This window comes from Montipora foliosa, chromosome 4, assembly GCF_036669935.1.
Source record: "Montipora foliosa isolate CH-2021 chromosome 4, ASM3666993v2, whole genome shotgun sequence".
NCBI classification, from domain to species: Eukaryota; Metazoa; Cnidaria; class Anthozoa; order Scleractinia; family Acroporidae; genus Montipora; species Montipora foliosa.
The window spans coordinates 12106303-12120689 of NC_090872.1; the positions used below are offsets into that span (position 1 = coordinate 12106303).

General features: G+C 36.0%; 1 protein-coding gene across 1 annotated transcript; it reads right to left on the reverse strand.

The window, feature by feature from the left end:
- Positions 1 to 815: 815 nt before the first annotated feature.
- LOC137999862 (grainyhead-like protein 1 homolog) lies at positions 816 to 13424 on the reverse strand. The gene is made up of 2 exons (XM_068845816.1): positions 12747 to 13424; positions 816 to 4630 (listed from the first exon to the last, which is right to left on the reverse strand). Exons 1-2 carry the CDS (start codon positions 13100 to 13102, stop codon positions 4510 to 4512), a joined length of 477 nt encoding a protein of 158 aa, XP_068701917.1. The 5' UTR covers positions 13103 to 13424; the 3' UTR covers positions 816 to 4509.
- Between the last annotated feature and the right edge of the window lie 963 nt (positions 13425 to 14387).

Genomic DNA, 14387 nt, shown 5'->3' on the forward strand with positions numbered 1-14387 from the left:
TGGCTGTTTCTGCTTAGGTGGCCTCATACACTGTAAGCCTTTTTAGAGACATCACACCAAGCTGGCCACTTCTGATGGAGAGAACAGGACAGCCACAACACCGGGGACTACATCCCCTACTCTTATCGAATAGTGTGTGGGTTCTTTAACGTCCCACAGGAAACTTATGAACATAGAAGGTATTTGTGAGACGGGGCTCCGGTTTATAGTTCTTATCCGAGAAGACTTGAAAGTCTAACCATTTGCAGATGAAATTACAAAGGCAGCACTTTCTCCTCAGTTCTTTTAAGATCCTGAGTGTTGATCCGGCCGGGGTTCGAACCCGCGACCTCCCGCATGACCGCCCGATGCTCAACCAACTGAGCCACCAGCCAAGTTCCAAGTTGGCCACCAACTTGCAATGTACAACTTGCATTTTGAATTAAGGCCTTAGTTGTTAAAAACTTTGCTTGCATGGCATATGCTTCCTTACATTTGTCAAGCACATTGGGGTTGATGCATACCAGCACCTCTAGGAACAACGTGATTGGGCGAGAAAAATGAGGGTAGATCGCGCAGAGGAAGCCACTAATCACAATACGGTAGAAGACCACATCCTTGGAATGGCAATAGGGGTGGGGGGGGGGGGGGGGACAGGGAAGGAGTGGTTTTCACTCTGAGAAATTTGTCTAGGAGAGAACCTCCAGCGAGGATTTGTGATGCTTCCCATGTCTGAACACTTGAAGCAGTTGGGGCCTTCCCTTCAAAGAGCAGAGACAAAAAGGAAGCATTTCAAAAGAAAAAATGAAAATGTTATAATAAATGACAGTCATTGATTACCGTAAGAAAACAATCTTTATTGTTATCAAAGCAAACAAATCATCAGAAATAAAGGTACTTTGAATGCCTATAAAAGCCCATGCATGCGCTTGGTCGCAGGTGTAACAATAAAGCTCAATTACAAGCCACTGCTTGGGAAAGCAGCCCAGGCTCCATCCTCAACAGCAAGAAAGCGACAGAAATTAATAAATTGTTACAACAAAGATGGCAAAAATGTGACCAGTTTTCAATGCCTACTTGTGCATTCTATCATGCATCTTAACTAATGCCATCACAGCCAAAGATGACTTTGTATGGTGGAGTGATTGGATACTGTGCACATAAGAAAAAGGGTCACATTCGTGACATCATTACTACAAGAACTATGGGTAGGCCTTTCAAATACCGGACTAAAATGGCGGAGGACAAAAGAATCATTGTTATTCCGAGTAGGCCTTGCTAATTAGGTCTTATGTTCGCTTTGTTCTTTTGTTTCATGGACATTAATTATTTCGGATCCGGTACATGAAAGACCAGCCAGTACTATGGGCAAACAGTACCACCTTTGACAAATGCTGTGATTTCATAAAGTACTACCTACATTTGAACTTATATTTTGTAGTGAGTTAACAACAAAAACTGCAGATGCGAAGCTCTATGTACATTGTAGAACAGAGCTTGAATGGAGTGCATCGTTTAAAGTCACACAAAATGAATGTTAATGCTCACTAACCATTCTCTAAACAGAAGAAATAGGCTCAGACGTTTTAAAAACAAAACCAATGCAAAAAAAAAAAGTTGGATGATAACTTCTAGAATTATAATCATTACTAAAAGCAAACACTAAAGAGGCCCTTCCAGGGAGGGAAAGGAGTGTCTTGTTCCCTTCAAAAATTTGCTTGTGTTCTGTTGTTCCTAAAATTACTTCCAAACTTGCTCTCAGCTTTTTGACCCCTAAAATGGTTTGTGTTCCTTTGTTCCCTAAGATATTTTCTCTTTTGTTCCCCCTCTTCCCTAGTTCAAGTTACTAGTAGCCATGTTCCCCAAAACCCCCTGGGAGGGCCTTACTAAAATTTGCTTCTTGTTTTCTGACAAAGAAGACTTCTGGCTTCGGTTGTTCAAAAAGGTGGATAACGCTATCCACCGGATAAATCACTATCCAGTGCATAAACAATAGCAAAACCAATTGAGTTATCCAGTGCATAGTGCTATCCACCCTTCAAACAAGTGGGGCCCAGTGTCAATCACATCATTCACTCAATATTTACTTAACAGCCATGTCAATGACTCTTATGGATTTCTTTTTCCATAAAGGATAAATAACAAAATTCTTTTCCTACAAAAACTAAAATAACGACTTTGGAAAAGAATTTTCTGACATTAAGATCAAGATGAAACAGGCCCACCTTAGAACACATTACTTCTCAAAAAAGTATACCTTCTATACTGTGGACAAATTCAGGAGTTTTAAAGAAGCTACATTATGATAGACCAGCTTCCAAGTTACACAGTTCCAGACTGACAGGAGAAACTACTGTTACCTAAAAGAAATTTACTATAATTATAATGCTATGCAGTTTAATGCATCTCAAGCAAACTTGTTTCAAAATTATGGTCGACAAAAAAATTAGGAGGGAAGAAAGCAAAGTTTTCAACCTGGTCAGTGTCATAATAGAAACTTCAAGAGAAACTACTACTAAAGAAAAAGGACAATAATATTATTGTCTTTTTTCTTTACAATAATAATAATTATTATTATATTCTGGTCCATGAAAATGCAGCCCAAAGCAAAACTCTTGTTTAATTTAAACACCTGTTTTCCTTTTCTTTTAAAATTTTTCACAAAATAAATTACAAAAATGAATATATTTTCCAACAAGACAATATGTATCTTCATCAAATATACAGTCTGCAGATGACAAACTCTCCATACTCTTTGTAACAAATAAAAATGATAAATCTCACCATACAAGAACTTTCTTTATGTAACACTTACAATAATGCACCTTCTTAGGTTTAAAGTGTACTGCATACAAGCAGTAACCTCTGCGACTACACTTACAAGTAGTCTTACTTAATAACAAATTGTTATTGTTGTATTTAAAATTAGAAGTTAAAAATTACGAGTTTCACTCAACGCAAAATTGCTCCATAAAAGAAGCATACATGAAAAATACAGCTCAACTAATGATGCAACAAAGAATACATCACAGGATACAGGAAAGATGGGATTGAGTGAGGGGCCTGCACTGGAATTTAAAAAAGTGACTCTGGACTAGTTTAAAAAGACTAAATTCCACAACCAAAGAGATTATCTAAACATACGTATTACAAAGCAAGTAATGGCTATAATGTAAATTAACCTTTTTGATTTAGGAAGGCAACTGCCTATGTTTTTAACATACTTTTACTGTTGTTTTCATCTAAGCGTGGGCAAATGACAGGAAAACATGTTCCTTGAAGTTTGAATTTGGCCGCCATTAAGCAAACAGTTCGAAAGTATTAATTGAAGCATACTTTATCAGATCAGGTTCAATTTCTTAGAAAAACTGTCTTGCTTCCATTCTAGGAAAACTTGCATGAACATCTCTCAAACTTTGAATAATTGAAGAAAAAACTTGTCACGTATGCACCTGATTAGAGCATGTTTTCCTGTCACATGTCCACGCTCAGATGAAAACAACGGTAACTGTGAGATGTGAGAAAAGGCCCAAAACTTCATTGAAAACTCTTAACTTAATAATCAATGTCCAAATTGATGAACCCAATGATAAAAGTATCTAACTTCTGCAAAAACGCATTAACTGGTCTACAGTCTACATATGAATTCCAGAAAAGGTAATTCAATCCCCTTCCATAACTATCATATGTACTATTTTCCCTTAGCTAATATCCACGGTTCCCAGACATTGATTTTACGAGTGAGGGACAGTGTCACAGTTGTAGTTCTACTGTCTTAAGGTGAAACATGGGTTGAGCTCAGAACTTCGTAATTATTAAGCTAACACTCCTGACAACCCAAAGAAACACGTCAAAAGAACTACATGTACAGGGATGAGCTATTCACTTCTTTCGATCAAACAAAAATTGCAAGGTTGTCTTTCAGATTCCAGTACATCTCTATTCATCCATCCATCCATCCATCCTTGCCAGCTGGTTTGAGTTTAGTAACCGACAGTTGTCATTGTAAAAATCCGTTTTGGTCTTAGGTTTAAAAGAATCTGTCTTAAATAAATCTGTCTTTTATTACTTCAGTTAAAGTGAAAAAGTACCCAACTTCTCTTAGTGAATTTGCTGTCACTTTTAGTGACAAAAAAAACCAATATTATTCTTTGCAATAAAATCATAGCGTATGTTTGGTCTTCACTAATACAAACATGTTGGTTAGTGTTAAGAGTTATGATGAAAAGATTGTGATACTGCTCCTCTAAAACCAAGTTTCCTGTGTCAATAAACAGTTGTATATGGCCCCAGGTTGAGTAAACATCACTGATGGAAAAGTAATATAATTTTTACAAATGCTTTCAATTCAGATTTAGTCTTGGTCTTAAAACATGGTTGGTTTTCACAGATTTTTCATGCCTAAGGAATCATAAAGACTGTGCAAATCAAATTGGTAGATTTCTCCAGTTTAATAATTTCAAAGCTGTTAAAAGATCTTGACCTTGACCAGGTTAAATGACCGGGATTGAAAAACCCACACCACTGTTGTCAACTTGATTCGAGCACCACAGTACAACGTCCTTTCTTGGCATTATAATCCAAAGAAATAAGGAAAGCATCCTCATCAGCAAATTCCTTGACTGCTTTATCATCAATTTCTGATAACGTTCTGCAAGTAAACAGAAATTAAGGAGCTAACGATAACAACTTCTCAATTTTGTTTTGTCACTGCAAGAGAAAAGTTTAATTAAAATAAAATCAAGTTATACCATTTCAAATTTCTAGTGTATAAATTAATGTTTCACAATGATTGTAAATAGACATACATTTTCGGTAAATTGTTTAGACAGTCGTTTTTGAAACCATGAATCACAAAACATAATTTGAAGACTTCTATCATTTTCAGTTTTCAATCAAATTATCACCTACGACCAATTCACAAATAATGCAGTCACATAAAATTCTTACTATAAAAGATTAGAAGACTTACTGAAATTCAAAACTGCGACAACAAATCTGAGTTCAAAATGGAATAATGTTTTGCATTTATTTTTTTATTTCATTGTGAAAACAATAATGTACCACCAAATAAATTATATTAAAGGGATGTATGGAGATGCAAGGGTCAACTTGTAAAGGAAAATGAAACAAAGTGCTAGCATATTTAAAATTTAAATTTTACAGGATCAAATTTTCAAAAAGATCAAAATATTACGGACTAGTCTTGACTCTTGCACATCCACACAACATAACTTAAGAGTGTTAAACAACATAAATAAACATCTCCCAACAAACATTTAACATGTTGCACACATCAGCACTCCACACAAAACTAAACCTTAGCTGATGTTCAGACAACAAACCAAACAGGTATGTAATAAATTAACTTGCACTTTGCCAGTATAGTTTTCGTCATTGTGTGAACATCAAACCAAAGAGATGTGTTATAAATAACTACAACACAAAACTTTCAAGCAAGGAGACAACATTTTGTTATTTTTGAAGTAACCAACTACAAGGAATCAGAAATCAAACAAATCAGAATTTTTGGGCATCAAACCAAATCGCAGGGAAAAAAGGGACATTTCTTTCACATGAAGGTGGATACTTAATTTATAACAAAATGCTAACTCAACCGCACATTTTTTCACAAGAGCAACACAAGATACAGATACTCACAACCCCCAAAACAATAATTTCTTAAAGGTTATGCTACCCTGCAAGTTTGTAGGTGCGCAAAACTCCATCTTGACATCCACGAGGCCCTACCAATGGTACATGTACCAATTCAGGGACTGAAAAATTCAAACAACAAACCAACGTACAACAACCTCACAAAAAAACTCACTTCTTGGATCAAAAATTTCATTCCATCCACAAAAAAGGTGCACAACAGGACATACCATTAGATGGTATTATCATTTTTAATGCACTCATCTTTCTCTTAAAGAAAGTAGCTCATCACAACTAGGAATGCAAATTATCTTATGGTGAAAAAGGTAAAAGAAAGCTTGAAAGAGCCAGGCTAAAATGGGAAATGAACCTAAAACTTTGGCTATCTCTGTGCTGTTCTCAAATACAAAAGTGCCAAATGTTTGAATCTTTTAACACAACAAACTTCTTAAGTCTGATTACGTTTAAGTTTTTGCCACATCTGAGTTTGCTTTGCAGCCGAAGTTGTGTTCTATACCACACCCACAAAAAAGGAATTTGATGGCAATTATTAAAGAAAAACAGAGCCACAAAACAAAGCTAACAAAATTAATCACATGGTGTACTGTACCAATCTGTGCTGCTTAAAGGATTCAAGATCTCTGATCAAAAGCTAGAAATCAAAACAGTACATGTATCAATGTTGTAAGCCCTTTGGGGCAATACCTCAAACAACACCACAACAAGATAAGTACAAATTAAACAATATGGCATAAAACCTTTTGTCTACATGTAAGTTATCATCAAAAACCGCTTATTATGACTCTGCAGGCCAGAAACTCCTGCTTGTTTCACAATCAATGTAGAATGGACATGACGTCTTAAATAGAGAGTCTTTCTATCTAAAATGAGATTTTCTACACAAGGTCATATGTGAAAGCTCTCTCATAAAGAAGGGTACTAAAGTAACCTACACTTGTTTACTTTCCATCTCGTAAGTAAACCAATATTCATTTTTACATTACCCACAACATTAAAGTCAGGTCAGTCAGGTTTTAAGTACATGTCCCTCTTCACAGGTCACTTGTTATAAAACCTTAACTAATGCTAAACGTGGGCCTCATTACGCCTTGTTAGGCCTCAACATCGTAGCCAACCTTGAAGGTTTTGGTTTGCTTTAGTACAGTTAAAACAATGACCTGTAATGAGTGACCTGTGGAATGTGACCTGTGTTTTAAACCTGCCGCACACATTCACCCAAATACCTCTAAATACATAAGGCCTGAAACACTCGCACACAAAGCTATTAAAGGGTCTTAACACAGCCAACTAAACAATGTCACAATGGCAAATATTACTTGTTGTGTAACAAGTTTGCCAGCACAAAAAATGACAGAAAGAATCAAAAGTCCAGATTAGCTCTAAATCTGCATTTCACCAATGGTTGAAAATCTTTGCAAAGGGCATCAGGCCCTTTAACCTTCTTCTTCTTCTAGTTTGATGCAATATTATTTCGTTGTGTGAAGGCCCCTTTCCACAACCAGATTATTACTGCTTAAATATTGTTAACACTTCAATATAGTCCAAAGCACGAACGTGACATTGACAAAATTATTAACATTTTTCACTCACTCACTGACATGCACAAGGTTTTGCAATACAGGAAATTCAAAGTTCACCTAACCTCTCTTATTTTCAATTTCCTTTCCATTTCGAGATTTACAATGTATATCAACACCACTTTTCTCCCGATATTTCTCTTTTGAATAGCCAAACAAGTTCTGTAAAGCTGCAAACCAGCGGTCATTAATTTTGTCCTGAACAAGTGAGAGCCATGGGTGTTTTCCTGAGATGACAATACAGACTGCCACATTACATGATGTTTCCATTTTCAACATTATTCTACAATGCAAAGCAGTTTACAGTGCCATCACATGGGACCCATGCTTCACAATGACTTGATTGTCATCAGTCAAATTGGAGCTACAGTAAGTTTGGTAACTTTCACCACGAAAATAAAATCAAAATTTAGAGGAAACAACCAAAGGTATAAAACTTACAATGAAAACGAGCTAAGGTTAGGTGCCCTTAAACTGTTTAACAGCCACAATAGAACATGTTCATACATTGTAAATGGTGGCCAATAAATTTTTCTTTTGTCTTTGTGCTAAGGATACCGACTAGCCTCACTCCAAAGCAACATTTCTTTTGAATTTTGTCCATGCAAATGAGGCTAGTTGGTTTTGTTAGCACAAGGACAATGACATAATTTATTGGTCACCATTTATGACTACGAACTATAGTCACTTGCAGAACACTTAGACCTTTTGCCTTTTGTTACTTGTAAGAGATAAAAAATTGGAAAACTTCAGCTATTGTAAGTAGCATATAATTTTTTCTTGGTCCATTGGCATCACATAATATATTTTGCTGTGAACTTCCAGACCTATGAGTTCTGTACCTAAGAAAGATTTGAACAAAATCTACAGAGCTCATTTCAATCTAGGAAGAGAAAATTATGTTACAGTACATGCCAATTTGAAGAATTGGACAAAATTTAAAGAAGACTACTTTGCAAAGGAAAAACTTGATGTGAAAAAAAAAAACAAAAGGCATTAGGTTGCAGAAATATTAAAACACAAATAAAAGCAAATTCAACTACCAGTTACAAAAGGCACACACATTATTTTAAACAATTCTCTCTATAGTTAAGTGGACAGAAAATAACAATGAAAAAGTAAAGGCAGGAGGTGAAAAGGAGTTTTGTTCCAGCTGTTTGAATTTAATGAATTAAATTGCCGCATGTAGACTAAAATTCGCCAGGTATGCACCAATAATATAATTATTGGACTACTATATTATTAATTAAGCATACACAAATTAGAAAACTGCTTGTCTGTGAATTTATTGGCCTGGATACAATAATTATTCACAAAAGAAAAATGTTAACTGTCAAAGACAAGGTAGAAGAATAAAGCTTCAAATCACACAAAAGTACGAACTAAATTTGGACTGTCAGAAACAAAAGGTTTTTCAGCTAAGTATTTTCCCCAGTTTCAGGATATTATTTACATCTCTGATCCTGTCTATCAATGATAATAGCGAAGAAGTCTTTTTTAGTTTGTTTGCCCATTGATGGCTATTTTCTTATCTTCTTTCTGCATATTGTTTAACTGCAGTAGTGGAAGCAATGGATCCATTTTGTTGCTGGGTTGGTAATATCATTGACCAGAAAAGAAAATGGAGCTTTTGCATTGACATGATTGATTTCCACTAAAGCCCGTTCATGGGAGACCACAGCGTATTGTCCCTGCAAAGACTTCTAATCTGATATTTTTTAACCTCTTTTTCTTTAGTAGATTTTATTGTTGTTTTTGGTTGTTAAAAGCTACTTTCCAACCTTCGTTTCACATTTTTTGATTTGTGTATTGGGAAACAAATAGTGCTGCTGCTAAGCGGGTGCAGACTCACACAGCATGTGAGCGTTTTCGGCCTGATTGCCACTTCTATAAATACTCCCTGGGAAGGTGGAGATGAAACACCCTCAGAGTGAGAGTCTGAAGTTTCCACTGAAGTTAAAGGCATTCAAGTGGGGTTTGAACATTGCAAAATCCAAGTCACAAAGACATTAATCTTTTTTTTCTTACTTGTTTTTTTTTTTTTGTATTTCATTGTTAAAGGCTTTTTCCTAAATGTTCTTTTCACATCTTTGATTCCTGTATTGGGAAAAATTGCATTGGAATTCCCAAACAGTGCTTTGTGTTAGCAGGTGTTGACTCACAATGGCCGAATGAATACACTAGTTCGATTCATAAAAGCTTGGCACAATGGCCAATTATTTTTTGAACATACTGGTTTAATTCACAAAATGTTTGGCACAATGGCCAATTGAATGCACTGGTTTGATTCACAAAAAGTTCATGTTTTGGAACGACTGAACAAACTGGTTCGCAAAAACAGGTCGATTGGAGTATTCCTTCTATGCAATTATGTTCACAGTGGAACACACAAGAAAGAAGCAAGATCTAGAGATAACGTAGAAATTTCTCCTTACCATTATAAAGCTTGCCATTCTCAAAGAAACATCATCTGTCCACTTTATCAAATACTTTCAGGAGTGGGGTTACTCTGTCAATCATTACAGGCAGAAAGCATTCCAAACTAAGTTGTTGCTCAGATCGCAATAACAGAACTCCATGGCCAAGTGGTCTACAGTGCGTTCAGAATGCCAAAAAGCTGGAAGAGTGGGTCTTCTAACCACCGTATACTAAGGGAGTTTGGAAATGCTAAAGGGAATAAATTGGATCCCCAATCTGACCTTAATTTAATATCTGTGGGGCACATTTGTGACTACAAAGAAAAACAAAACAAAAAAGGAATGGGCCCGAATTGTTACTATGGCATCCCATGGAATTTGGGCCAGTGAAGAGCCAAATTTAAAATAAAGCTTTCAGCATTAACCAAAGATTTTTCATAATATTTCTTGATTCTGTAACTCATACTTGTTCCTTTGAAAAATGAATTTACCAGATTCTTTGTTACATGAAAATGCTTAAATTATCAACTACCGGTACTCTTGTTTTAGTTCTTCAAGATTCTTAATTTTAGGCCAAACCAAATCACAAACTTAGCACTTTACTGGGCCATTTTCATTCTTACTTTCATTTGGAAATCTCTTCTAAACCAACAGCTTTGTTGTGTAAATAATGCGATTGTTTAATTCGCTCATTTTCATTTTCCTCAGCTTAATTTGTGGTTTCCCTGTATTCTTGCCAACTGTCCCTTACTACAATTCCTTTGAGTCTGGAAAATTGCCAGGAAACAAAATCCACACAGCTTTAATGAAATAGTGTTTAACACAAAGGCTCTTACTAAGTGACTTCAATTTCCAAGCCACCTTATTCTTTTGCTTTAACAAGTATCTGAATTGCAAAAAAGAATCACCTACAATTTTAGCAATTGAGGTCTATTTCCGAGATTTATTTCTGTTTAAAACATTTTCCTTAAACAATGCATTAAAAAGTTGGTCCAAGAAAGGGAATCAATAATTTATTTTCACTTAAAGGATTGTACGTTAAGCAATCTTACAGTCAGCCTTTTATCAAATGCAGCCACCTGTTATCTGTCAAGACCCCAGAACAAAATCAAGTTTGGTGCCAACACTGTACCACGTAAGCAGTAAATTTTGGCATGATTCTCAAATGCAAAAAGGCAGTTATAACATGAACACATTCTGCATATTTTAATAAAGAAAAATGTAACCAGTATCGCCCAATAGCTTGAAAATTTTCCAGTCCTTCTAAATGGAAGCAAATAATGGATGTGTAACTTGACTTTGCAAAAACTTCAACACTATCTCATTCCAAACATCAAGCAATAAGCACAAAGTTAATTTTGAAGAGGCAAAAACTTGATATGAATTTAAAAAAAAAAGGTGTTAAACAAAAGAGCCTTTCCAAGATTTAGTTCTGTTTAAAACATTTTTCTTAAACAACGCATTAAAAAGTTGGTCCAAGAAAGGGAATCAATAATTTATTTTCAATTAAAGGATTGTACGTTAAGCAATCTTACAGTCAGCCTTTTATCAAATGCAGCCACCTGTTATCTGTCAAGACCCCAGAACAAAATCGAGTTTGGTGCCAACATTGTACCACATAAGCAATGAATTTTGGCATGATTCCCAAATGCAAAAAGGCAGTTCTAAAACCGAACAAATTCTGTATGCTTTAACAAAGAAAAATGTAACCAGTATCGCCCAAAAGCTAGAAAAATTTCCAGTCCTTCTAAATGGAAGCAAATAATGGATGTGTAACTTGACTTTAGAAAAACTTAAACACTATCTCATTCCAAACATTTGAGCAATAAGCACAAAGTTAATTTTGAAGGGGCAAAAACTTGCTATGAATTGAAAAAAAAAAGTTTTTAAAACCAAATAGCCTCAGTATTGCAAAAGAACAGTGAAAAACCATATTAGAATACAAGTTTCAAGAGCTGTACAAAGGTCATTCCAAGGAAATTCTTTGTTCTATTCACACACCTCGAGCAAGCATGCTGCAATATCAGGTTGAATTGTAAAATTCTAAGACCACAAAAAGTGGATTTCTGTCTAACAGTCATCAAAATTTGGCATAGAAAGAATTCAATACAAAACAAGGGTTTAGCTAGTCGTAAAAAAAAGGTCAAATACCAGCAAAGAACATTCCAAGAGGGCTCATGGCATAAACATAAATACTAACTCACTGGGATATAAAACTAGACGAACTCTTTCTTTCAAATGAAACATGTTACGTGATTATGAAACCAATTCGTGCCGGAAAATTAAAATAAGCAGATACAGGATGCGTGACGAGCAAAGAACCTTTGACCTAGAAAAAAAAAAAATTTCCCCTGGGAAAAGCAAAATAGTGCTGCACACACTTTTGTTGAACAGTTTATGTACACGGAAAATAAAACAGAGATTATTCAGCTTTTGAACATTAAAAGGTTCAAGTATAAATTATGAAATTTAGTATTAGTTTGATTTAAATAAATCGAAAATAATGAATGAATGTGTAAAGAAAACCGGTCTCCAACTTGATTGACTATCTGGTTACCACGTGCGACCGATCACTGTTGCTCACACAAAAACGTGACAAGAAATGTAACCTTTAGAAGTCATGAAATTTCACATGAAGACGTCTCCAAATGTAAAATCATGACCCACTCGAGAAGAATGACTTGGGTTTTATATTAAAATGAGACCAGGCAACACAGACACTGTAGTATCAATTGAGAAACTGGCCGATTTTCGGAAATATCATATCGTGATAAGCTTCAATCGACGAAAATGGATCAATAAGTGATATATTTATCTGTACACAAAAATTGAAAAAAATTAAACTGATGTTTGAACGAGGTCAGCTGGTTTCGATCCTTGCACGTTCCGTCAAAATAGTTACCCAATTGATTACGGTTCATTTGAAATGAATGAAAGTTCAGTTCAACTGTTTCGGGAAACAACAGCTGAATACACTCAAGCATGCGAAACCCCAGATCGCCCCTTCTGAAAACACCTCCTGCCTTTCATTTCTGTACTTAAACTATCACCTTAAGTTTTTTAACTCTTTCTTAAAAGATCATAGTGTTCAACTCACCCTTCCTTGCAACGGAGCTGAAAGCTGTTGATAGAATCGGTCGGAGTGTTGTACTTCAATGCTACAGCAAGTTTTAGATTTTCGGCTGTTGTTTCTTCCAACATTATCGCGTTATAAGCTTTTTCTGACTCTCGCCGTACATAAATCGTTAGAGAAGGAGGTGGCCTTCTAACTACACGTTTTATCCTTGGAGATAACTCAAGATCGACTAAGGAGTCCGCTACTGTCAAGAACGCTTCGTTAGCAGTTCTCTTCCTCCCTTTCTCACGCCAGTGCCTCAGAAGAGGAGTAGAGTATTTTTCTAAATCAAATTGAGTAGGAACTCCTGCCTGCATAATCTTGACGACCATATCCATACACTGAGGACCCTAAACAGTCCAAATCCGACTCCTCGTACCGGTGTTTTACTCACAATAGAAGGACAACCGAAGCGAAAGCCGACACGACGTTGTCTCCGTCAGTTTGGATACAGCGGAAAGAAACCGAGAAGATGCCGCAAAAATCACCACAGTCACGAGCGATTTCACTGAATATATTCCCTCTAACACTTTCCACAATCTGGCTAACTGTTGATATGAATATTGGCGCAAGAAATCCGAATTTAGATCACATATTGCGAAAGCAGAAACCAGTTACAACTGCCACATACTCCAGTACGCCCAGATAGTGAAAGTGGATAACTCAAACAAGTTTTGGAGTACAAATGAGGGACCCCACCCGTGGATACTTGGGACCTTCCATTCCTTGCCTCAAGAGACCACTTGAAATGGTTGAATATTTCTAAAACTCTCAAAAGGTTATATTCAAGGGTTATATAGTGAATTCTGAATTTCTAAAACAAAGTATCTTTGCTATATAGAGGATTTAAGATCACAGCTACAGTTTGTTTTTCTCGCTACCCTAGTGAAAATGTTTTTCTTCCGTTCCGGCTTGGAAGCTTGGTCAATTCTGATTTGCATCTAGTTTGGTCACGTGAAGGAATTGAACCAACCACAGGCGAAGACGTTCACGTGATTTCACGTGCAGTATTTTCACTGTGGACGAAAAACAAAGTTTAATCCAAGCGGTCATATGAAGCAGATCCTGTTTTTAATATACACCGGTTGTGGAACTGCCCAAATAAGTGAAATAATTGTGCAGTTAGTTTATGAGTGCAAAGATGTCATTTCATGTTTCATTTCATGGAGCATGCTTTGTTTTTTCTCTTGCAGAAATAAAAAAAACGACGTAGAGAGTATTAAAGTTCATTTCATGCATGACAGGAACTAGCTTTGCTCTACGTCAAGGAATTGTATTTTCTGATTCGAGCCGAAAAACATCGGCCAGAAAAGAAAATTGGTTATCCAAATCTCTCGAATCGGCAGTTTAAACTTAGAGGTTTTGCATAAAAAATAGACCACATGTTGATAAACCGGTTTTTACGGACAAACGAGGCGATAGACGCTGTGAAATAGTCCGGGAAAATAATTTGGTTTCCGCGTAAGGAGGCTTAAGACATTGAATTTAAATAAATGTATCGCTTCCATTAGTTTTGAAAAGAATTTGTTTGCACTGAATTCTGTCATCCAATCGACGCCACTCACAAAACAGTAATCTTAGCTTCTGGTGACGGTATTGTGATTAAAGCTTTCTGAACAATTA